The 27,314-nt window shown below is 36.5% G+C and overlaps 1 protein-coding gene across 4 annotated transcripts; it reads left to right on the forward strand.

Moving 5' to 3' along the window:
* Positions 1–136: 136 nt before the first annotated feature.
* On the forward strand, positions 137–27,314 carry LOC117342026 (glutamate-rich protein 6-like). Of its 4 annotated transcripts, XM_033903985.1 has the most exons (17): positions 137–206; positions 1,847–2,075; positions 3,458–3,608; positions 4,050–4,207; positions 4,664–4,756; positions 7,410–7,484; positions 10,084–10,238; positions 10,592–10,675; positions 13,077–13,444; positions 14,918–14,988; positions 17,771–17,824; positions 21,539–21,696; positions 22,097–22,182; positions 23,103–23,255; positions 25,532–25,760; positions 26,498–26,577; positions 26,953–27,314. In XM_033903985.1, exons 2-17 carry the CDS (start codon positions 1,907–1,909, stop codon positions 27,140–27,142), a joined length of 2,274 nt encoding a protein of 757 aa, XP_033759876.1. In that variant the 5' UTR covers positions 137–206; positions 1,847–1,906; the 3' UTR covers positions 27,143–27,314. The 4 variants fall into 4 exon arrangements, with proteins under 4 accessions (XP_033759876.1, XP_033759877.1, XP_033759878.1 ...); XM_033903986.1 differs by lacking the exon at positions 17,771–17,824; XM_033903987.1 differs by lacking the exon at positions 4,664–4,756.

Consider the following 27,314-nt stretch of genomic DNA (forward strand, 5'->3'; position numbering starts at 1 on the left):
TTTTTAGCAGTAGGCCTAATACACAGTTTACGGAGATTCGCGTTTCTATAAAAATAATTATGAAATAACACTTTTTTTGGTTCGATTGATATTACGACATTTGATTTTTTTGTAGAACTCCCAATCGTGTCGATTTGTTTGATCACGTGACCGTCGCTATCACCACTGACAAACTATCATGGAGGCAGGCGTCGGGGTCACGACAGGTATTTCACACTACCACCATAACACATGTCGTATTGGGTCGGTGTACACGAATTGTTGTATAACAGATTGTCACACTGGACATATTTGGGTAGAAATACAAACTGTAAAGATGTTTGGGAATGATTTCACACTCATACAACACGTGAAAGTGTTACCACGATTTGGGACGATTTGACTTATTTTTGTTTGTTTACTTCTCGAGTTGTCCATTTTTCTCGTGTAAATGTCAGCACAATGGCTGATAGTTAACCGATTGCCCGAGTGATCAGACATGGTTTTAATATACAAATCATTATAATTCAAAAACAAGCGTTATGTTTATCGAGCGAGCCTACAACTTGCAACATTTTGATAAAAAGAACATGGCAGTGATGTGTGACCTGTCTGTAAAAGGGTTATACTATGTAAACAATAAGGTACTGTAAGTCATGACCCTAATCATGATATCAATATATCATGGACATAGCTTTTAAGTAGCTTTTATTCCATTGTCAGACAGGGTTATATAGATAGTTGAAATATTGATATAGCTACTGTATACGACCCCACAGCAGCCAGTATAGGCATACTACACTGTAGCTATAGTATATCCAGTTCCTCTCTAATAAAGACACCAGTCTCCCTGACCTTACACAATTGATGTTTGATCACTGACCAACTATAAACAGGAATGGGTCCAGGATTTTGCCGATGGGTTCAACATCAACTCGAGATATACATGTTCAAAATTTATGCTTTAAGTAACTTTATTATGGTGATATGCATAATTTTTATTTATTAAATGTATTCATGTGCATGAGCACAATATGCATATCGCATACAGGGAAAGCAGTCCTTAAATGACTATATCTTTTGATCATAACAGGATGTTAAACAATGCTAAACCTAAAATGTGCAGACCACCATTTTAAAATTATAAAAGTAGGGTTCTGACCTACAGTGTACCACTTCAACTGCTGCCATGAATTTACATACATTTATATGTAGGTAATAGTAAGTACAAATGCACTACAGCATGTACATAGTCATATGATAATTATAAAAGCTGCATAATTTAGGTTATACTTCATACTAGCCTATTATATATCTAATAGAATTACCAAATAAAGATCAACAGCTTGGAGTAATAGGGACTATAGTGGACATCTGTGATTATACACAGAATATTTTTTTCATCTGTGGTTTGTTTATTTTGATAATCAAATAAACCAAATACATGTAGTTCTTATTCCAGATTTATTTTACCTTTCAATTCTGGTTTATCTTCAGTAAAAAAAAAATATAATTATTAAAGAACAATGGTCCTTGATGACTGAAAGTTTGCAAAAACTATAAATAACTATTCAACTGTTTTTGGTTAACTGAAAAGCAAACTGAATTCATCATGTACTATTGGAATGACTAGTAGAGAGGCAACCGGATCCTCACCCTGGAGGTGTTTCACCCAAAAACATGGTCAATAACTACTGGTAATGTAAATGTAAGACCAGTAAATGTACAAAGTGTGTATAAGGAAAAACATCTGCTTCTTGTACACTGTAGTTATGACATTTGTAATATGTAAATGATTTACAAATATCAAGAAACATGTTTTATATTAAATTCTTGATGGTTTTTCTTCTTTTGATGTTTGCATTAGGAACACACTGATATATGAAAGAAGAACAAATATTGGTGTTGACATCCTGACACGTGAAATATGGCTTCAAAGAATTTGTCCGACTCCACCCCGCTGCCTCCCATAACATCACGAATATCGACTGACCCAGAGGCTGACCTTGTATCAAACAATGACAGTGACAGTGAGACTGATTTACAACTACAACGACCTGGGAGCTCCTCATCAGAAGTATCTACCTCGTCTGCAGGTTAGTCGCTTGGCTGTGTCTGATATTTTATTTGTAGGTAATTAATCCACTGCTATGTTCTCTATTAATTCAACAATGCAAGTACATTGTATGTTATTGTAAACAAAAAAACAGATCAGTGGATTAGATAACACAAACTAAGTTACTTCATTAAAAAAAAAATCTAAAAAACAATTAATCTTGTGACTAGCTCAGTTAGCAATCAAAGTCACATGACTAGAACAGTTAGCAATCAAAGTCACATGACTAAAACAGTAAACAATTGCAATCAAAGTCACATGACTAGAACAGTTAGCAATCAAAGTCACATGACTAGAACAGTAAACAATTGCAATCAAAGTCACATGACTAGAACAGTTAGCAATCAAAGTCACATGACTAAAACAGTTAACAATCAAAGTCACATGACTAGAACAGTTAACAGTCAAAGTCACATGACTAGAACAGTTAACAATCACAGTCACATGACTAGAATAGTTAACAATCAAAGTCACATGACTTAAGAACAGTTAACAATCAATGTCACATGACTAGAACAGGCAACAGTAAAGGTCACATGATTAGAACAATTAACAGTTAGAAATCACATGACTGTTCCTACACACAATAGCATCACATGATTAGATTGTGTCACATGACAGATACCTAGTAACCAAGATGTCTGTATGATATGTGGATGATCTGTACTTATGGTGCTGTACCCAGATAGGCTAATCCGTATCCAGTACCCTCCATGGATATATTTCCAGTGTTAGTGGACATTTTTGTATTTTATATGGTTTTCCCCTGTGGAATCACTCTTCATTTACTGTGGCACTTGAATGTTCACTTAAGAGGATATATTTCCAATGTTGTTGATAGTTTTTTTCATTTAATTCCTTATACTTATATTAATTCTGACTTCTAATTAGCTTCTGGATTAGCTAGCTTATACAACTCTGTAACAGATTTGGTGTTCACATCAGAGGTAATTTAGATAATTCAGTTAAAATTGTGTTTCAGACTAAGTTATGATCACCGGTATATATTTTGTTGTTTAATTGTGTTTCAGACTAAGTTATGATCACCGGTATATATTTTGTTGTTTAATTGTGTTTCAGACTAAGTTATGATCACCAGTATATATTTTGTTGTTTAATTGTGTTTCAGACTAAGTTATGATCACCGGTATATATTTTGTTGTTTAATTGTGTTTCCGACTAAGTTATGATTACCGGTATATATTTTGTTGTTTAATTGTGTTTCCGACTAAGTTATGATCACCGGTATATATTTTGTTGTTTAATTGTGTTTCCGACTAAGTTATGATTACCGGTATATATGTTGTTGTTTCAGACTAAGTTATGATAACCGGTATATATTTTGTTGTTTAATTGTAATAGCGTCCTCAGCTGCCCTTGACCAGCCTGGAGAAGGAAAATCACGCCCAGCTGTTGTCCGAGGATTCCGACGTGAATCCGACGTAACTGACAGAGTCATGAGTCGTGATTCACCAGGCTCAGGCAGACGGGGAGTGTCATTTACACCAAAGGGGTAAGGTTAATCATCAAGGTCAAAGGTCAAACATTTGTCAAGTAAAAATATCATTATCAGATTTTATCAGCAATACGTCAATTAGAACTGCTGTATATTGCTTTATAATGAAATGCAATACATATATGCTTCTATTGTTTTCTTTTTGAATTTTTTGACATATTTTGCACTATCTAAGACCTGTTTGGTTATGTGGACAAAGAAGTTTTCATTAATACAACATTTCAGATAATAATCTTGACAGACTTGAATGCAGAAAGGCCTGCGCCTTGACAGTCTTTGTCAGAGCTGGCATCCAAAGGTTAGGTACATAAAATCGCTAGGTTCATCCTAACTTCATAAATGAACAACTCTTTGAACTGCAAAAACCAAAAATGGCCCAGGACTGGTAATCTTACGATATTGTGATTATATGTTTCTATTTATTTTCTCATTGATTAGTGGAAAATCCAAGAATCTCACAGCAAGGGAGACAACCAAGCGTAAAACGTATGATGGTCGTGAAATTGTATTTATTACCCAAGATGTACAAACGGATTGGGACTGGGTTCAAGAGGTGGAGCGGACTGGCAAAGGGAAGCAACTCACAGCAAACGACAGTAAGCATTCTTCTTTAATGCATAACTGCTTGGTTCATTAGAGAAAAAAATATGAATGTAGTTACTAGAATAATGAACAATACTTAAAGAATCAAATTCAAGTATTACCATGCAGTGTTGAATTAAATGAAAACGCTTACATTTATCTTAATTTGATTCAAATTATTTTGTTGAACATTGTCTGTAATTTAGGTAAACATTGTCAAAGAAGTTCTACTTTTGGTGTTATTATATGAAAAATGCTATTTATATAGCTTTCCATTTTACACATTACATTTCTGTATTTCCATGGAAAAAAATGTGCATTATAACTAAATTAGTTTCTAGATTGTTTGGTCTGTAGTGTACTTAAATTTACATAATAACATCCATGTGGAATACGATCAAACCTGTTGTAATCACCTCATACATTTATGATAATTACAATTGTAAGTTGACATGGTTTTCATATTTCAGAATCTAGCAAACTCAAACCAAAGCCAAAAAAACAAAAACCAAAAAAAGTAAAACAGCTTGATACTGAAATATACCTACTGCCGCCAAAATCAGGTTTATATCGCACGGATTTGCTGTATATCACAATGTGATCACAAATGGCTATAGGGGCTGATTTAATACAAAGCTTCTGACATTATCAATAAGATATATTCGTATGCGATTATAATCCTAGCTAACGATACTCTTATAACATAAACTGAAATTTATTTCAAATATTTCATAAAAAAATCCCGCAATTTATTTTTGTTTATAAATGATTTCTTTGATTTTAGCTACATGAATTAAAAACATTCATGCAGCTTATGAGATATTTTGTTTCACTGTCAAGTTTACGATTAGTGTTATGAAATTTTTATCATTAGTGAAATTTCGTTTACGATTTGTCTGTTGTAAAATTGCCCCGATTTAGGACACTGAACCATTGTTTGTGATACACTGTCACTCGTATCTGTGATCTCTTGTCCCTGAATGTCCTCTGTATTTATACTGCAGTCTGTAATATCAACTTGTGTTTTTCCACGGCCGCAGGGCAAGAAATAACAAATTTCAGCATCACTGGTCCATCAGATGAATTAATGGTAAAAATATTTGTCCGAACTTGAAACATAGTGGTCCAATTAAACTGAATCGGTATGATCTTAAATTATTCTAAGGGAAAGCTGTAAATTGCAGGAACATTTTCGCTTACCTATTAAGAAAGTATGTTGTCACCAATGTTTACATGGACTTGCCCATAGACCAAATCTAATGACCTCAGGCCGTCAGACCCAATTTGTTGTTTTTCACAGGAAATGGTTAAAAAGAATGGGTTTATAGAATCTAGAGTCATTTTTCTTATTTGATGTAATCTATAGTGAACAATGAAAAAATTTCAGCAACCTTAGTAAGTAACTTTGTATTAGTATGAACACATTTTTTTAAAAAATAACAGAAAATATAAGAAATCTTACCAAATTACCACCAAATATGAAAAGTACTCACAGTAACAAATAGGTATGAATGACACTGCCATGTTTTGATATTCATGACATTTGAAGATTGAAAATAACTTTTGTTAACTGGCTGAGGTCTAGAAATGTAGAGTGTATGTGTAGTATATGTAGTTACAATGTGTATGTGTAGGTGTCACTACACACATGTAGTTGTGTATTGTATATGTGAGATGTATCTATACAAATTCGGGGATGAAACAATAGAATCACAATACAGATATCAGAATACATCAAATCTCTAACAATATCAACAAATTGATAATAATTAAGACCTCCTGTCAGAAAGGAAAAGAACCATCATCTTAATAAAGTTAATTTCATCAACATTCTAAATCCCTTACTTAGATCAGAGTGTCCCATAGGGAGACATAATTGGATTAAAGGAAGAAAAATAGTTACGGGACTTTCTTTAAATTCTATAATGCTTATCTAGGGAAAATTTTAAGTAAAATAATTTTTAATGTTGAGAATATTGATGAAACTTGTACTGGTTGTTGATGGTATTTAAAAATTAGACATGAACTGAATAAATTATTACATGTAGTTTGTGTCATAAGTTTGGAACTTTATCTGTTTATGTCATTCTTTAAAGAAATCGGAAACTTTACCAATGATACCATAATAATATAATTACGTTTTATACAAATCAGTTGTAACTGGTCCATCATAACACATCTGAGTTTTTGTACAACATCGTGTTCTGAGACCAGTCCAATCATCAAAGAGTTTGATTTGTTTATCGAGATGTACACTGACGATTTGTATTGTGAGACAGTTCATCCCCAGTATTAAATGGTGTGGTATTCTATATTGGTAGGGGTTGTTTGTATTGGTATTTGGTGTGGTAGTTTTCTGTGGTATAATTTTGATATTAAGGTTGGAAGTAGTTTGTGTGTTTCCACTACCTCTTTAACTTAAATATCACATCAAAAACAGCAGGATCTATGTACAAATATCAAAACATAAAGATATATCATGATTTTTGGAAGTTTGAAAATACTTGACAATCATTGGGTTTGAGTGGAGACAAACTGTCTCCTTCATTAAAAACAGATTTTCAATTTTGGTCTGAAAGTAATACCAGGTACATTTTGTTTCAAAATTCTTCAAAATATTTTCAAATTCACCGCTGATGAAATCTTTCAGAAAATATTTTATAGCTAAAACTTTACAGAAATGGTTCAATGATTCCATAGACACAATAGATGCTGCTGCTGTTGCATAATTCTCCCACTGTTTAGTGTTGCACTGTGAGTCAACTGTTTGGACCTTTGACATGAGGGTGTGGGAGGGGGAGGGGGTAGGATTGGGGGGGGGGGGGGGGGGGGGGGGGGGGGTTATTTTAGGGTTACTTTTAATGTTCAAATTATTTAATCCTGTTCACATATTCATTGGAAAAATAACTTATTTTTGAAAACCAATTTATTATGATGTAAGAGTTTTAGTACAATGGTGATTGGGTTTCATAATAACTGATCTGTAATGTACCGTTTCCTTGGTAACCAGTAAAATTGGTCAGAGAGCAAAATTTTGATGGTTATTACTCTGAACAGGAATTTCATGTATACTTTTTAGACATCTTTTGATAAATAGTAATGACATGACAGTTTGATTGGGTTTTTGGGCATGCTAGGATGAACAGACAGGGGGCTAAATGTTGATTTTCAGTACCTTAGGATTGTCTGCACCGACTGACCCCTCTTTGTTTACAGGCGCCATCTCTCCACATGGTAAACGAGGATCAAAGGAGGACCTGGGAGGTAGTTCTGATGAGGAAGGTCGTCGAGGTAATTCTCAATCAAAGGCATAGACAAACATGCATGCTCCTCGCTATCTGGTATTAAGCCAGCTGTACTATAAAGGATGAGAAAGCAAACATTTTCATACTTTCAGCAGAAATTATCATAAATTTAGATATTAACAAAAATTAAACTGTTAAAAAGTTCCTTAATCTACTGGATTTTGTTTTACCTAAAGAAATTCCATTGTTAATGCAAAAGAAACAGTAGTATGTAGCAGTCATTTGTATTTTACACCTGTAGATTTGATCCCAGTTATAAATTTAGAATCTTTGTTATATACCAGATCTGCACAAGCTTGATTTCTTGCTACATTTAGAAGATTAACAGACAGTAGTTATGACTCAAACCTGAACAACTGTAGAATCCATGATATTGGCTATTCTAGGTATGATTGGTAGGTTGAGGGTGGAGGGTAGGCTATGTGGTATGGATGGGGACGTAGGGGGGGGGGGGGGGGGGGGGGGGGGGGGGGGGGACCTAGAAGGGTATATAGTTTGTATAGTAGGTGTGGAGATACCAGATACAGGGGGGGGGGGGGTTGAGTGGAATGGAAGGTAGGGTATACAGTTTGGATGGGGGTGGAGGGTACATCGCATGGGGATGGGGTCAGATGGTAGAGATGGGGATGGGGTCAGATGGTAGAGATTGGGATGGGTCAGATAGTAGAGATGGGGGTGGGGTCAGATAGTAGGGATAAGGGTGGGGTCTGATGGTAGGGATAGGGGTGGGGTCCGATGGTAGGGATAGGTATGGGGTCCGATGGTAGGGATAGGTATGGGGTCCGATGGTAGGGATAGGTATGGGGTCCGATGGTAGGGATAGGTATGGGGGGTCCGATGGTAGGGATAGGTATGGGGGGTCTGATGGTAGGGATAGGTATGGGGGGTTCGATGGTAGGGATAGGTATGGGGTCCGATGGTAGGGATAGGTATGGGGTCCGATGGTAGGGATAGGGATGGGGTCCGATGGTAGGGATAGGGGTGGGGTCCGATGGTAGGGATAGGTATGGGGTCCGATGGTAGGGATAGGTATGGGGTCCGATGGTAGGGATAGGTATGGGGGGTCCGATGGTAGGGATAGGTATGGGGTCCGATGGTAGGGATAGGTATGGGGTCCGATGGTAAGGATAGGTATGGGGTCCGATGGTAAGGATAGGTATGGGGTCCGATGGTAAGGATTAGGCTGGGGTCAGCTGGTAGGGTTTGAGGTGGAGAAAAGGGCTGCACATAATTATGATTGATAATAGATGGGTGGTGGTTTTGAAATCCTATAAAGTTAAAAATATTTAGTGGTTACATTCCCTGGTTTAATGCTTTTTTTCACTGAAAGCATTCCACTAAATTATTTGTGATTTCTATGTATTGTTTTCTGTGGCAAGTATTATAGGCTGCCAATTCATCATTGCAGTATGAATTAGTTCAGATTTTGTTATGCTATTAAAAGTGTGTAAAAGTATATATCTGTATACTGGACCGTAGGGATAGGGTAAGCAGTAGTTATAGGTATTGGAGGTCAGGAAGAGGGGAGGAGGAAGGGGTTGAATAAAGGAGTTTCATCTATCCTCTTTGTCATATTTCTGATACATGTATAGACTTTAGTGTAGAATCTTTCTGTAGAAAATTCTTTATCTTGTTATATGTGTATAATTTTGTAGAATATCTCTCTGGTGATTTGGCTTTTCTCCTAATGTAGATCTGTAGTGAATTAAGTCTAGATATATAACCATACCAAGGACTATCCACTCGGAGGTCCTCGGATGTATATATATAACCCATACCAAGGACTACCCACCCGGAGGTCCTCGGATGTATATATATAACCCATACCAAGGACTATCCACTTGGAGGTCCCAGTATGTATATAACCCATACCAAGGACTATCCATTGGAGGTCCCGGTATATATATAACCCATACCAAGGACTATCCACTTGGAGGTCCGGTATATATATAACCCATACCAAGGACTATCCACTCGGAGGTCCGCGGATGTATATAACCCATACCAAGGACTATCCACTCGGAGGTCCAGGGATGTATATAACCCATACCAAGGACTTTCCACTCAGAGGTCCCAGTATGTATATAACCCATACCAAGGACTATCCACTCGGAGGTCCGGTATGTATATAACCCATACCAAGGACTATCCACTCGGAGGTCCGGGGATGTATTTAACCCATACCAAGGACTATCCACTCAGAGGTCCCAGTATATATATATAACCCATACCAAGGACTATCTACTCGGAGGTCCGGGAATGTATATAAACCATACCAAGGACTATCTACTCGGAGGTCCCAGTATGTATATAACACATACCAAGGACTATCCACTCGGAGGTCCCGGTATGTATATTACCCATACCAAGGACTATCCACTTGGAGGCCCGGGGATGTATATAACCCATACCAAGGACTATCCACTCAGAGGTCCGGGAATATATTGATATCTTTAGACCCCATTTAGAGGTAGATATAGTATACATCATATATTGGTGAATGAAGCTTGCTAAGTAATAGTGTGTAAGTATATAAAGACAAACATGATCCAGATCTACAAATCATGTAACTTTTCCTACTACAGGTAAGACTGATGGACCCGATGGACAGAAGAAAGGAAAAGATGGAGTGAGCGATGGTAAGAAAGATGACAAAGCAGGTGGCAGTTCATCGTACCCGTTCCCCGTCGATGACGAGTTTGGAATACCGATGTTAGAACTCAGTAGTGATACAGACTCGGTAGGTTTACTCTTAAAACATTGGATATAATTAAAATTATATTTTAGAAATCACTAGAAGTTACGGCCCTTACCGTAGGGCTGTTGTAATACTACCTAGATAAGGTGTGGTATTAAGTATGATAACATGATTGTATTTATAAAGTCTGTCATAGATTATGGTTGTAACAGTCCAGTACTGTTAAATAAAATTAATAATCAATTAATTTCTAATAAATGTATTAAAAATAGATTTCATCATTTGATAAATTAATGTAGAGATTAAGAATTTTATTGATTAGTTAGACCTGTCATACATTTATGTCCCTAATTAAGACACAGGTAATTGATTTGTGTACATGTTTATAACAAAAGAGTTCTGATGAGGATGCATACAACAAGAAAACAACAGATGATCGGAATTTTATGCCAAGCATTGGACCTCCACAGATTTTACAGGTATACCTGGTTTGTGTAGACCTCGTTAACACCTGGTGTGGAGTGTAGCACAGTAGACCTGCCTAATCCTTCCAGCTAATCTTTTCAGACGAAATACACCCAATTGTCTCTGCAGCTAACCTTGTCACCATAACTTGTCTTCCTTCTTAATCTTGCTACCCCAACTTGTCTTTCCAGCTGAACTTGCTACCCTCACTTATATTTCCAGCTAATTGTGCTACCATAACTCACATGTATCTTTCCAGTTAATCTTGCTTCCATACCGTATCTTTCAGCCTTTCACTCCTGTTACAATCCAGTGAATCCTGTTGCTAATCCGGTCCATTACACTACATCTTTTTCAGCCACTGTAGCTGATCCTTCAACTATCTGAAATATATGTACTATTCTTGCTCTCTTTTTTACCATAGCTTAAAATCTTTGCAGCTTTCCATACAAACTTTTCCTGCTTCAAGCCTTGAAGCTTTTCATTCTAGCTTTTCATGCTTAAAGCCTTTCAGCTTTTCATACTAGCTTTTCCTGCTTTAAGCCTTGCAGCTTTTCATACTAGCTTTATCTGTTTCAAGCCTTGAAGCTTTTCATTCTAACCGTTCGTGCTTCAAGCCTTACAGCTTTTCATTGTAGCTTTTCCTGCTTCAAATCTTGAAGTTTTTAATTCCAACCGTTTGTGCTTCAAGCCTTACAGCTTTTCATTGTAGCTTTTCCTGCTTAAAGCCTCACAGCTTTTTATACTAGCTTTTCCTGCTTCAAGTATTAAAGCTTTTCACTCTAGCTTTTCCTGCTTCAAGCTTTGCAGCTTTTCATTCTAGCTTTTCCTGATTCAAGCCTTGAAGCTTTTCATTCTAGCTTTTCCTGCTTCAAGCCTTACAACTTTTCATACTAGCTTTTCCTGCTTCAAATCTTGAAGCTTTTCACTCTAGCTTTTCCTGATTCAAGCATTGCAGCTCTTCATTCTAGCTTTTCCTGCTTCAAATCTTGAAGCTTTTCATTCTAGCTTTTCCTGCTTCAAGCCTTGAAGCTCTTCACCATAGTTTTACAGGTTCAGGTCTAGATTAATCCCTGTTGCCTTAGTCTAATACTGTAGTTGTCAACCTGCATGAAGATGTTCATTCCAGACTCTGTAATCTACTTTGTGTATTGTAGAATCTCATAATGGAGAAGTTTAGCAAACTTATGTAATGTTTGACCGTTTACAAGTACTGAACACCTTTACATTTATTTTGGAAATTTAGCGAACAGAACTTGTACATGTAGGTTATATTGTACGTATAAAATGAAGGCCACTTTATGGAATTGCTACATAGCCATGTAGTACAATTTTAAGATTGGGGATATTCATTGAAAATGACGACATAGTTTATATCAAACATCAAACATGTCAGAATAGATGTCTGGTGAAAATGACGACATAGTTTATATCAAACATGTCAGAATAGATGTCTGGTGAAAATGACGACATAGTTTATTTTTGATAAAGTAAAAAAAAGGAATTCCCTTTCTACCCATATTAACATGATTGCTAAACTTCTCTTATAAATATGTGTAATTTGATTTGGAATTGTGATAAGTAAACGTAAGTATATAATACTAGAGTGGTGATGGTTTCTGTGTGTGATGTCCGTCTGCTCATTGTCATGTCAACAACTAATCTGAAGTCTCCGTAGTAGGTAGATAGTGATTTGTTTTAGTGGTAGAATCTGTCATATGATCTGTTAAAGTATTTATATTTGTCCCTGATATGTTACTGTAAATCACTTTTGTTTCGTGTGGGATTTATTTTCGTCTTGATACTCGTGGAGAGGAATTCAAATCCTTCTCGATTATTTGTACGACAATAACAACTTAGCTATTGGTTACTTATGTAGGGGTCAATGACTCTAATAGCTCAACATTCAGGAATATAAAGTCATTTCTAGATAAGCATTTGCGATTTCATTTTTTTGGGATTATGTCAGAAGAGGTAAGCTCATGAAATAAAATATTCACAAAAACTAAGTGATTTACAGTAACTCATAACCATACATACAATTATAGCTTTAAGAACCTTAATAAGTTGTGGCAATGCTAATTAAATTTTATGAAAAAAAACTTAATTGATTGATAGTTTCTCATTTAATTGGAAACAAAATGATCGTAAGATTTTCATGAATTTCTGATAATGCTTGCAATATTTAAAAGTCATAATTATCATATGAAATATTTTTTCCTGCAACACACTTATTAATTCATTAAAATGTCTATTTGTTCACTGTGGAATAATATATGTATACATTGTATAGACAGATTGATTAATAATTAATACTCGTATAAAGCTAAGTGCCGAGTAAGTGGTACTATTTCTGTTAAAGTGTGGGATATTGTAATCTTATGCCTGTAATTTAATTTCCAAATTGTCCATCAGTATATCCGGGAATCTGAGAAGCAGGAAGTAGAAGTAAACGATCCGGGGGCACTGGAGCTGGTCTCAGAGGAGGAAGAGGATTATCCAGTTGACGAACAAGGCCGTTCCCTCGGTATGCTGGGAGGCCAGTGTGAGTTCTGTGATAAGGACATCATGCCCTTCCCATCACTGGAACAGCAGCAGAACCAGCCCCCAGAGGAGTTATACTGTTGTAACCAGTACAGGGAATTCGTCGAGTATGCCACCAGCCAGGCGGCCGTCATGGAAGAGGAACACAGGAACAAAAACAAGATGATTAGTATCAAATCCCATCCCCGCCACGGGGACAAACAGGCGCGACAGGCTGCTCGGGAACGTGCGGAGAGGAGGTGGGTAACTTTGTACTGGTATAAACAGTTTGGTTTCGTGTGGAGAGGGGGTGGGTAGCTTTGTACTGGTATAAACAGTTTGGTTTCGTGTAGAGAAGAGGTGGGTAGCTTTGTACTGGTATAAACAGTTTGGTTTGGTGTGGAGAGGGGGTGGGTAGCTCTGTACTGGTATGAACAGTTTGGTTTGGTGTGGAGAGGGGGTGGGTAGCTCTGTACTGTATAAACAGTTTGGTTTGGTGTGGAGAGGAGGTGGGTAGCTTTGTACTGTATAAACAGTTTGGTTTGGTGTGGAGAGGGGGTGAGTAGCTCTGTACTGTATAAACAGTTTGGTTTGGTGTGGAGAGGGGGTGGGTAGCTCTGTACTGTATAAACAGTTTGGTTTGGTGTGGAGAGGAGGTGGGTAGCTTTGTACTGTATAAACAGTTTGGTTTGGTGTGGAGAGGGGGTGGGTAGCTCTGTACTGTATAAACAGTTTGGTTTGGTGTGGAGAGGGGGTGGGTAGCTCTGTACTGTATAAACAGTTTGGTTTGGTGTGGAGAGGAGGTGGGTAGCTCTGTACTGTATAAACAGTTGGTGTTGGTGGGAGAGGGGTGGTAGCTGCTGTATGTAATAACAGTTTGGTTTGTGTGGAGAGGGGGTGGGTAGCTCTGTACTGTATAAACAGTTTGGTTTGGTGTGGAGAGGGGGTGGGTAGCTCTGTACTGTATAAACAGTTTGGTTTGGTGTGGAGAGGAGGTGGGTAGCTCTGTACTGTATAAACAGTTTGGTTTGGTGTGGAGAGGGGGTGGGTAGCTCTGTACTGTATAAACAGTTTGGTTTGGTGTGGAGAGGGGGTGGGTAGCTTTGTACTGGTATAAACAGTTTGGTTTGGTGTGGAGAGGGGGTGGGTAGCTCTGTACTGGTATGAACAGTTTGGTTTGGTGTGGAGAGGGGGTGGGTAGCTTTGTACTGGTATAAACAGTTTGGTTTCGTGTAGAGAAGAGGTGGGTAGCTTTGTACTGGTATAAACAGTTTGGTTTGGTGTGGAGAGGGGGTGGGTAGCTTTGTACTGGTATAAACAGTTTGGTTTCGTGTAGAGAAGAGGTGGGTAGCTTTGTACTGGTATAAACAGTTTGGTTTGGTGTGGAGAGGGGGTGGGTAGCTCTGTACTGGTATAAACAGTTTGGTTTGGTGTGGAGAGGGGGTGGGTAGCTCTGTACTGGTATGAACAGTTTGGTTTGGTGTGGAGAGGGGGTGGGTAGCTCTGTACTGGTATAAACAGTTTGGTTTGGTGTGGAGAGGGGGTGGGTAGCTTTGTACTGGTATAAACAGTTTGGTTTGGTGTGGAGAGGGGAGTGGGTAGCTCTGTACTGTATAAACAGTTTGGTTTTGTCCTCAAAAAGAGTAAGTAACACTGCAAAACTTGTTTGTAACAAATCTCAGGTAACCTTTTTCCGAATCTACAATAATGATTTTATAATCTTCTGTCCCCAGGATCAGAGAACGAGAGATGCAGCGCAGGCAGCAGGAGGTCTCAGGCATGCAACAACAAGCTTTCATGGCAGGTATGTCAAATGTCTCGGACGAGGCACTCGATTGGTTAGTCTAGCCAGACATTCTGATAGACAATCTCTGATTGGGTTATCATGTAACCATACCTTTTCATCGGTATGTTGACCATGTGACCCAAAAATAGGAGTTGTGTTTAAAATTTTGCATGATGAGTTTGGGATTGGTGTTGATCAATTTATTACCCTCACCTCCTTATATAACCACGTAATATACCAGAAGCTAAAACTGGATTTCTGATGGACTAATGTTAACACATTCACATAAGTGGTAATTGGTCAGAAAGGCATATACATTTTGTACATTGATATAGATTAGAATAATTGTAGTTTCTTATTAGTACATTAAGATATATATACTGTATGTATACATTATATATGCTGTTTATAATTGGTACATTATTACATTATTTTCCCTGGTACAATTACCAACAAAAATCTTTTAATAACATTATAACGTATCTATATAATCCCCTCTTATTCTTTTTTACGTTTATGCTGAAAACTGTCCATGTAAATTTGATATTTCAGGTGATATATCATTTTTTGTATTCTGAGATGATAATTTCTAATGTTGAATTTTTTGTCTTGTTAAATTTTTCCTACTGAACATTCCTTTACCTAAATATCACTTAGCTTTACCCATACTTTACTGTAAAGTTTCTATATCTAGACCTCTCATATACAACCCCAGCAAGGTTTACATACTAAAGCTTTATAGCTACCCAACCCTTTCATTGTAGATTTACATCCTAGAGCTACCCCACCCATGTAGTCATTGTAGATTTATACCCCCCTGATCTCCTTCCCAAACTCCTCCTTTGCTAAATTTGAAGTGGATGGTGCTAAATATTGCTGCAATGTGTGCCCAGGTGCTTGATATAAGCTAGAATAAGAAGACATACAAAGCATACCATGATCTATTGTTCTGACCTGTGTTTTGCTAGAATCTGTAGAATCATATCTCGGAGCTTATCCTCAAAGTCCTGGTGATTGATTGAAGTAGGGTTTCTGTGCTGTCAGCTTTACTCTGATATGTAAAGTTTGTAGCTCTATTTAACTTGTCATCATTCTTCTGTCTGTATCATTGTCTAGACTTTGAAATTAATCTTGTGATTAGATAAGTCCTCATTGTGTTGGTCTTCAAACATGTGTCACACTTCATGCTGTAAACAAACAAATATATCATTTTGTTCTGATCAGGCTAAATTAAGAAGGGTTTTTGTAGGTCTTTGTTTTTTGTTCAAGTTTCATCAATAATCTTTTACAAAAGGAAAATCTTTAACTTAAAATGTTTTTATAGGAAAGCACTGCTGAATTGAAGGAAAGATTACTAAGATTTCCCCCCCTTCAATCCAATAACGTTTTCCATGTAAAATTTCAAGTGAAGGAATTTCCTAAAGTTAAGGAACGTAGATGAAACTGGGACCTGGTCTGGTAAGCTTATGTCATTAGGCAGCATCTTCCATCAATCCATCCATCAACTACTCCTCCTGAGTGCCTAGATTGATTTCGACCAAATTTGGCCTGTGGCATACTAATGTGATTCTGATTCTGATTCTTATCCCCTGGGCCAGAGGGTTGGGATCAAATATATTGGAAAATCTTTATAGTAGCAAATCATTAAAATTCATATTCTTCTGTTCAAGTAAAAGTAAAGTCAAATTTGTTTGTTTTTATGGTTCTTGTTTAATTTAGGTTCATAACACTTCAGCTCAGTCATGTCAATGATTTCTTTACATTAATATCAGTAATTATGGGAAATTTCAGAAAGTATTATGGGTTTGGAAAAAATACCACAATATTTGTTTTAAGGTTCTGTCATTATAGCCAGGATTGTCAAAGATTAGCTTGAACCAATTCTAGATGATGATATTTTTTCTTCTGACTGATTATCATCAGACATTGAAATGTCTGCACCCAACCTTTGACTCCATTGCATATGATACTTTTAACGATTTGGAATGTTTAAAAGACTCTCTGTAAGAGGAGGTTAATTCATTAGAAGCAATTTTGTATAGAATTATTGTAATGTAAAATAAAATTAAAACAACTACAATATCCCTTTCCTAATTTCAGAAATATAGTATCATATGCAATTTAAGAGTGTTTTACTAATTAAGAGATTGAAATCTCAAACTTACCTTCTGTGTTTACTCTCTTTAAATCAACAACAAAATCATGTGAGAAACTGCGCTAATTTCACCATTTATACAAAATTTATTGTATAACTTATTTTTTCTTTTTCAATTGATTCACAAAACATTGTCATTTCTACTGTGATACATAACAGTAATAAAGTTTAAATGTTTAATGAGAAAAAAATCTATGTGATTTTGTTGTTGAATTCCAACCATATTTCTTATGTATAACCTTATATCAAATGGCTAAATTTAAAACGATAATGGATGTGTATGTTTTTGTCATCATTATCTGTGATGTTTTGACTCTGTCGGACATTATCTGTGATGTTTTGACTCTGTCAGACAAGTAGAGATTGTTAGACATGTCTGTCAGACCAGATATACCTAATCGTAATTTCCATTAATTTTAACTTTGGCCTTTTGATATTTACTAATCATTTTAACCCACATGACTACTCTCCCACCGTCCTATACATGTAACACATTGGAGGTAGCCATGTGGGTTCGGCCAATGGTCATCTCCTCGCTGACCAGAGCCAGTCCTTTTCAGCTGATCTCCCTTGTGAGGTTGGTCATCTCTCTCTCTCCTATCTTGCTTGTCCTATGGTTTATGGTGAATTGACTTTGTGTGACAGGAAAATCTAAAGGCTTGACCAGTCTCCACGGACAGCAGATGTATAAAGACAGCGGTAGGTTCTGCTCTACACAGGAGCATACACTCTCTTGTCCTGTATACACCGCACTGGGGCTCAACGCTTTTTGTCATAGAGTTGTACTTTCTAAACACTGAGTCAATCCTGGTTACAGGTGTTGACCTCTTAACATGTGACCTCTTATCACAGAGGTTATTCCTGGGTTCAGAGGTGAATTTCTCTGATTGACCTCCTGACCTGGGGTCATCCAGGATCTGACATTTGGGTAGATGTTTGCTGCCATGTTTCACATAGAAGTTGCAAAATCACTGCATCTGATTGCTTGTTGTCACTGCTTATTATAAAACAATACCACAATCTTTTGAAATTTGGCAGTCATCAATCGCTTAGTCAAATATATTCAGTGAGGTAGGTACTGCGTAAACCATCGGGATCACATTGCTACTTCATGCTTATATCAAGCTATTTTATTTCAGAGAATGCGCTTGTTCTGTTTCTTTCAAAAATCTTGTATATTTCAATTAGATTGTGTTTTTGCTTCATTTCTTGTTAAATTCCTTCATACACCATTGTCAAAGTCTGTTTTTGCCTCATTTCTTGTTAAATTCCTTCATACACCATTGTCAAAGTCTGTCTTTGCTTAATTTCTTGTTAAATTCCTTCATACACCATTGTCAAAGTCTGTTTTTGCTTAATTTCTTGTTAAATTCCTTCATACACCATTAAGTTAAAATCTGATATCATTTTTATCAGAACTTCACCAGTAGGGAATTGTTAAATCAGCTATCAGACATCTACCCTATATGTAGGGAGGGTTGGCAACACCTCAGGTCACTAAATGTATAACCGTTATACTGATGGTACAATATACCTGGGGACAGGTATGCTATGTTTCGGGTCCGGTGGCTGACTTATCTGCTTTATACTATTGTACATAATCACACTATCCTGTGACCAGTATTCACCAGATTATATACTGGGTATAATCGGCTATGGAGGCGATAATGTATCTGCATTTGCTGTATTTTGTGTGTCACATGTGTTGTAGCTAGGTACTCGTGTGTGCATGCTTACAAATTAGATGTGCTAGGTACTCGTGTGTGCATGCTTACAAATTAGATGAGCGAGAGTATGTATGTAGACAATAATGTCTTAGCTACTCGTAGGAATATTGTGTCAAAGTTAGGTATCATGTTTGCACTATAGATGAGTGACAGATTGTATGTAGAAACATATTGATTTCTTGTGTTGAAATATAAATATTACATTTATCTACACAAAATATTATCTTGTGTTTCATATCTTTTTTTATATGATCTGATATCCAAAAGTTTGACATGGATTACCTGGTAATTAATTGAGTTAGTTAATCTCCGATTCAATACCCAATTTTTCACTGTTTTGGTTTGTCTTACTTCCCTCAAAATTCAGTAATACATCATCTCAGGGTTTCTCTTGCCTCGTAGCCAATAAGAATTCAATAAACATAATTATAGGGGTCACTCTAGTTTGAGACCAATCAGAATTCAAGCACATCATTATGGTGTCACTCTAAGCCACTCAGAATTCAGCAGCACAACACCATGGTGTCACTCTAGGCCAATCAGAATTCAGCAGCACAACATCATGGTGTCACTCTAGGCCAATCAGAATTCAGTAGTACAACATCATGGTGTCACTCTAGGCCAATCAGAATTCAGCAGCACAACATCATGGTGTCACTCTAGGCCAATCAGAATTCAGCAGCACAACATCATGGTGTCACTCTAGGCCAATCAGATTTCAGTAGCACAACATCATGGTGTCACTCTAGGCCAATCAGAATTGAGAAGCACCACATCATGATGCAGGCTCTGCTAGCACAAAGCATTGTCATGACATTCATTTTGTGAATTTTAATTTTAGCTCTTTTCTTCAACATCAAAAATGAAATGTTAGATCATTAGACTGGACTAATTATAGGTAATATGAATGATGAATGTATCGTAAGGTATAGAGAGTGGTTGAGTGGTTTATGTTAAGTAAATCCAATGTCTGGTCCAGATATTCCTAAATGTTTTTTATCACATGAAAATTCAAATTCAATTACTTGAAAGTTAATTTGATTGGTTGGAGTAATGAGTATTTCATTTCAACCAGTGAAATTAACAGTTTTGAATAAGAATTTTTTTTTTGGAGAACATCTAAGAATATTTCAGACCTGGTGCTATGTTGTATTCATAAGAGTGTCCAAAAGTATATATCCTTAAGTCTGTAACAGATGCTTTACTGGGTTGTCTTTCCTTGGTTGTTGGAGGCCACAGTAGGTGTCTCTGTGTGAGTATCATACACGTGCTGTATTAACATATATACGACAAATCCCGGCCTTGATTGAAAAATCTTGTTTTGAGTTTTCGGATTTGAACTGGACCAATGAGAACCAACATTAAAAAAAATTAAACTAACATGATGCTTCATTGATCAAGTTCATTCAAGCTCTAAAGAGATGTTTTCTTACCCGAGGCCGCACTGACTACGCTTATAACTGGTTATATAGGGTACAATATTATATCAGATAAAAGTTAAATGTAACAAGGAACTAGCATGATGCTTAATATAAAGAAAACTAAGAATAACCAACAACTTGATACAATAACCAAATAATCATAAAAGTGATAAAATCTACAGTCATTAATCTTAATTTTAACAAAATTATTTAGATAATTGAGATCTTGTAATTGTTAAAATTAATTAATAATTTTGAAAAAAAAAAATGAAAGGAACAAAGATATATCAATTTAGTGTTTAAAATCTTGCTTATGTTAAATTGCTATTTTCATAATAAAATGATTTACAAAGTAAATGTAATTAATATCAATTTAAAAGACTTTGACAATATATCACAAAGTTAAGAAATAACAGAATTGTCAGTGGAGAAGTATAAGCTGTTTGTCACAAATTTAGAAGATTCTGAAGAAGAACTACGCATCGCTACACCAGCGGAGACGCCAATGCCTTCATCAGCCTCTCCCGATCCGGGTTCACCGGGTTCAAAAGCCAAAGTGTCAAAAAAAACAAAAAAGGCCAAGCCTAAAGTTCACAGGGCAAAGCCGCCCCCTCGGGCAAAACCAACCAAGCCCAAAAGTGGGCCGAAACGTAGATTTTTGGGAACTACCCAATCTTTCGCGGGAAAAACAGGATTTCAAGGTATCAGTACAAATCTGGAAAGGATTTAAAACGTGTGTGTACTTTATTATGTTAGGGGAGTCAGTAATGAGTGTACAAAGTTCTGTTAACTCGTTTATGTGTGAGAGAGTTTGGGATATACACAAAAAATATACAAAAGGTGTATACAGGTACTTGAAGGAATGCTGAAGTAAATTTGTTGTTTCGTATCATTATCATAAACATGCACTCACATTTCACACGTAGCTTTGTGTCTTTAGTAGCAAACACATTGATTCATTGATGTCTTCATGTTTACAAGTAATTTCATGTCTGTTTCTCAACTACATGTATAGTAATTATATTTTACCTTCCTAAGTTCCAAAGTAAATTCATGTATATTGTAAATTATTTTTTATTTTCATGCTTTGAAATTTTTGAATTTATTGCAGACTTTTTTGTGTTTTAGTTTTTGCTTGTTTTTGTGCGTTTTTAAATTTAATTTTGTTTTATTTTCAATATTTTCATGATTTGATTTTGACTTTCATTTTTAAACACATGTACATATATACCTAAAATAAATAACAAGAATTGTATCGGTTGTAGTTGCCCGCCAGATGAAGACAATAAACTACATGTTGTCCTCACAGAGGTGTTTGGAGGAGGGCTGGACTATCCGTGCCCCTAGCCCGCTATTACCGGAGGAACATGAGGACATTTTTGTCCCTGAGCCCCTTAACCCAGCTATGATAGCCTCAGGAAATGTAAGAGATATTCTTGTCCTAACGAAAGTATCATAGGGTATATCTCTTACTTACTGTTTCCTTAAACAGCACCTGCCTATTGTTTAAAATATGTTGGCGTTCAGAGACCACCCTGCATTATAAATGTGTACAATAATTGACTTTTTAAAGGTATTTCATGAGGTTGACATGAAGTTTATGTACCTTCATACATTCTGTACTACCAGTACTGTTGACTGAAGCCTTGTTATATGCACAAAGAGAGAGTCACATTTTTGTCTCTCACCTCCATATTGTGTTCCATCATGCATACCTGGGACAGCTATAGTACTATATTAGATGTATGATTTGATAAGATAAATTGATACTGTTTCAGATTGACTTGTTTGTATTCATTGCTGTGTGTATGTTTTGTTTCTAGTTGTATGACCGACCTCTTATAGAGAAGTTCTATGAAGATGGACAGAAGTTTCTCACCATGTTCCCTGATGGAACAGGAAATGTTTTGTATCCTTGAGATTATTAATGAAATTGGTTTGACAATATCACCTCTGTATAATACATCATATATACACAATTACACCTTCAAACATTTAAATCATTACACAATCACACCCTGACACAATCACACCTTACACAATTACACCTTACACAATTACACAATCACACCCTTACAAATTACATCTTTAAACAATCACACCCTTACAAATTACATCTTTAAACAATCACACCCTTACACAATCACACCTTTACACAATCACACCCTGACATAATCACACCTTTACACAACTGCATCTTTACAGAATTACACTTTTAGGATACCACATTGATAGCTATTACTTTATATTCCTGTAATATATCTAATATCCAACACCTCACCCTCGAATCAAAAGTCAGGCTTATTACAGGACAATGGAATAGCATTTTATACAGTAATATAATGATATTGCGAATTCTTGCAGAAGCAGGGAAATAATATACAACAGTCGATGCGTTTTCTAAGAGTTGGCTAACTGTGAGGCCCCCGACAGGGTCGGGGATGGTTTCTCGGTTGCCCTCTGGTCCGACAACATCAGAAAGCAAACGAGTAATACACTGATGGTCAGAATTTTCTATATTATATTAGGATTTTTCACTATTCTTTCCTGTCTGTTGGTTGTTTCTGTCCTTTGATTTCTTCTATCGACATCTCCTTGACATTTACCCTCATGATCCTAACTGTCAAACCCCGTACAAACAAACCATAAGGAAACAAACAGGCTGCTTATCATTTTGACATATCAATTTAATTGTATTGTATTGTAATTCTCAAGTCAGATTTGAAAACAAATTTCTCAATTATGTTATCTAATGATGTTTCTGGGTAGTCTTAACCATGTATATCACCAAGTAACGTTGAGTTTAATGTGACCTTGACCTTGCCTTAGTTATCCCTCTGGAAACCTTGCAATATCAATCTCTTCTGTGACCCTTGGTCAGTACACTTATGTTGTACAGGAAGACACAGATCGGCCAGTCGTCCTCTCCGTGTTTGAACCCAATGGATACGCCACCTGTTATCATCCGAACAATGTTATCAGGTAAAATAGCACCTGTTATCACCCTGACAATGTTATTAGGTAAAATATCACCTGTTATCACCTGAACAATGTTATCAGGTAAAATATCAGCTGTTATCACCCTAACAATGTTATCAGGTAAAATACCACCTGTTATCACCCTGACAATGTTATCAGGTAAAATATCACCTGTTATCACCCTGACAATGTTATCAGGTAAAATATCACCTGTTATCACCCTGACAATGTTATCAGGTAAAATATCACATTTTATCACCCTGACAATGTTATCAGGTAAAATATCACCTGTTATCACCCTGACAATGTTATTAGGTAAAATATCACCTGTTATCACCCTGACAATGTAATCAGGTAAAATATCACCTGTAACCACCCTGACAATGTTATCAGGTAAAATGTCACATTTTATCACCCTGACAATGTTATCAGGTAAAATATCACCTGTTATCACCCTGACAATGTTATTAGGTAAAATATCACCTGTTATCACCCTGACAATGTTATCAGGTAAAATACCACCTGTTGTCACCCTGACAATGTTATCAGGTAAAGTATCACCTGTTATCACCCTAACAATGTTATCAGGTAAAATATCACCTGTTATCACCCTAACAATGTTATCAGGTAAAATATCACCTGTTATCACCCTAACAATGTTATCAGGTAAAATATCACCTGTTATCACCCTAACAATGTTATCAGGTAAAATATCACCTGTTATCACCCTAACAATGTTATCAGGTAAAATATCATCTGTTATCACCCTAACAATGTTATCAGGTAAAATATCACCTGTTATCACCCTAACAATGTTATTAGGTAAAATATCACCTGTTATCACCCTGTGACAATGTTATCAGGTAAAATATCACCTGTTATCACCCTGACAATGTTATCAGGTAAAATATCACCTGTTATCACCCGAACAATGTTATCAGGTAAGATATCATCTGTTATCACCCTGACAATGTTATCAGGTAAAGTATCACTTGTTATCACCCTAACAATGTTATCAGGTAAAATATCAGCTGTTATCACCCTGACAATGTTATCAGGTAAAATACCACCTGTTATCACTGTGACAATATTATTAGGTAAAATATCACCTGTTATCACCTAAACAATGTTATCAGGTAAAGTATCACCTGTTATCACCCGAACAATGTTATCAGGTAAGATATCATCTGTTATCACCTGAACAATGTTATCAGGTAAAATACCACCTGTTATCACCCCAACAATGTTATCATGTACAATACCACCTGTTATCACCCTAACAATGTTATCAGGTAAAATACCACCTGTTATCACTCTAACAATGTTATCAGGTACAATATCACTTGTTATCACCCTAACAATGTTATCAGGTAAAATATCATCTGTTATCACCCTGACAATGTTATCAGGTAAAATATCACCTGTTATCACTCGAACAATGTTATCAGGTAAAGTATCACTTGTTATCACCCTGACAATGTTATCAGGTAAAATATCACCTGTTATCACTCGAACAATGTTATCAGGTAAAGTATCACTTGTTATCACCTAAGCAATGTTATCAGGTAAATTACCACCTGTTATCATCTATACAATGTTATCAGGTAAAATACCACCTGTTATCACCCTGACAATGTTATCAGGTAAAATACCACCTGTTATCACCTAAACAATGTTATCAGATAAAATATCACCTGTTATCACTCTAACAATGTTATCAGGTAAAATATCACCTGTTATCACCCTGACAATGTAATCAGGTAAAATATCACCAGTTATCACCCTGACAATGTTATCAGGTAAAATATCACCTGTTATCACCCTGACAATGTTATCATGTAAAATATCACCTGTTATCACCCTGACAATGTTATCAGGTAAAATATCACCTGTTATCACCCTAACAATGTTATCAGGTAAAATATCAGCTGTTATCACCCTGACAATGTTATCAGGTAAAATGTCACCTGTTATCACCGTGACAATTTTTATCATTATTATTCATCTGACCTACATTTTGGCCTTTGACCTACATCAAAGAAAAAACTTGGATCTATCTCCTACCCTACTTGTCACTGGAGCTTAATCTAGGTGAGGCAGGTGACATTTATCAAAAGTAGGTCCTCTGGCCGATTTTTTTACATTTGACCTACGTCCAGTGGGGGACAAATTTGCCAAATTGCTTTGGTTAGAATAACAGGATATTCTTTTTACAATGTTATAAAGTTATGGTGTTATTAAGATAGTAATGTTTATAACTTTACATTCCTTCTTCCCAGGCTGTGTATGGAGCCTATAGGTGGAATAGAACTTGATCCCCTAGGGAACCGGAAGCGTCGATGGAGCTGGAAGGACCAGGAGACTCATGTGCATGCCCCTCCCTTCCAGCCGATCCACTTTGGCCTCAACAGGTACTTAGGAGTACGGGTGATGAGCCAAGATCGGATAGCCCTCACACTTAGTGCTAAACAGCGAAGCTGTCGCTTCAATGTCGGCGCTAAGCTTAAGGTAAGTCCTATGTAGTCCTGGGAGAAAGGCATTCTTTTCTGTAATCTTGTGTGAACCGTATTTGCCACTATACGTTGACAGTCTAATGGGTTGCGAGTTCAAAACCCATGTGGGGCAGTTGCCTGGTACTGACTGTAGGTTGGTGATTTTTCTCTGGGTAATCCAGCTTTCCTCCACCTCCAAAACCTGGCACGTCCTTAAATGATCCTTGCTGTAAATAGGACGTTAAAACAAAACAAACCAAACAGTCTAGTGGCTGGGCTACATTATCAGTGGCTGGGCTACATTATCAAAGGGACACTAGTTCGAGTCCGGCATGGGTACTCTGTTGTATCCTTAAAGAAAATAATGTACTTTACTCGATTGTATTCCTGTACACAGTGGGGCCGCGATAGCCAAGTGGTTAAGGTGTCCTGACCAAATAAACCAAATAAACCAAACCAATTCAAGTACACTCAGCAGTAAATGTGAAGATGGTAGCACAGTGTTAGAAATATCTTGTACATGCTGCAGTGACAAATTGAGAATGAAGATGTCTGGTAGCTACAGGCTATCTAACCAGAGATAACAATTTGTAAACCACTTTGCGACACAAATCTTGCTATGATAAAGTATTAGTTATTATCAAACTGAGCCAAATTGCTACCTTATTTTTTTTTTAAATGAAGACATATTTGAATTAATGAGTGATAATTTAGAAGGATGTAAGAACATTTTAAATATTTTTTATATTACAGTTAGTAAATCCAGAAAGTATTCCAACCAAGGAGCTGGACGACACTCTGATATTTTTAGATGATAAGAAGAATCGTGTTGAGTAAGTATAGTGATACAATACTTAAAATGACTATTGACACATGAAATATCTGGAATTAGAGATCATATCATGTCACAATTGTCTCATTATTTCTGGAAATAAAGATTTTATCATGTCACACAGTTTTCTCTGTAGTTGAATACATACTTTCTGAATTAATATTTGCCTGTCATATTCAGAATGAAATTGAAGGATTGTGGTTAATTTCTTATGGATGCGATTTATGTGATTTCTGTCTTAATGAATTAATTGAAACTATTCAATAATTATATTCCCACAATAAACCACTTTAATGTCCTATAGAGTCGGTTAAGACTCCATAACTACGAGAGTATCCCTCAATGGAGTGACTTGACACATGTTGTTCTGTTGTAGGACCCTGTTGGACCGTGTATCTACTCTACTCAAGTTCCCAAAGTCTCCTAAACTGGAAAAGATCTTGCCACCTTTAAGTCTTACGTCCCGAGTATCAAAGACGGAGAAAATGAAAAAAGAAAGAGCTCAACAGATCGCAGCTATGGAGGCTAAGAAAACTAAACAGCCTGGCGTTGTAACTGTTAATTAAAACTGACCACGTCGTAATTATTAAAACTGACCATGTTGTAATGGACTCGCCTAATGTATCGCATGGTCGACTGGATCGCGTCATCTGTCTAAGGCTTCAGAGACCTGCTAGTCATCTGTCTGAGACCCAGACATCTCCGTGAGATAAATAAATATCACCCTGCTTGAATTCA

The sequence above is a fragment of the Pecten maximus genome, chromosome 14, assembly GCF_902652985.1.
Source record: "Pecten maximus chromosome 14, xPecMax1.1, whole genome shotgun sequence".
In the NCBI taxonomy this organism is placed as follows: Eukaryota; Metazoa; Mollusca; class Bivalvia; order Pectinida; family Pectinidae; genus Pecten; species Pecten maximus.

Coding starts and splice junctions, on each gene's coding strand:
- LOC117342026 (XM_033903985.1), top strand. CDS start 1,907: ATGGCTTCAAAGAATTTGTCCGACTCCACCCCGCTGCCTCCCATAACA. Junction 10,676..13,076: donor GACCTCCACAGATTTTACAG/GTATACCTGGTT, acceptor ATTGTCCATCAG/TATATCCGGGAATCTGAGAA. Junction 21,697..22,096: donor CTATGATAGCCTCAGGAAAT/GTAAGAGATATT, acceptor TTTTGTTTCTAG/TTGTATGACCGACCTCTTAT.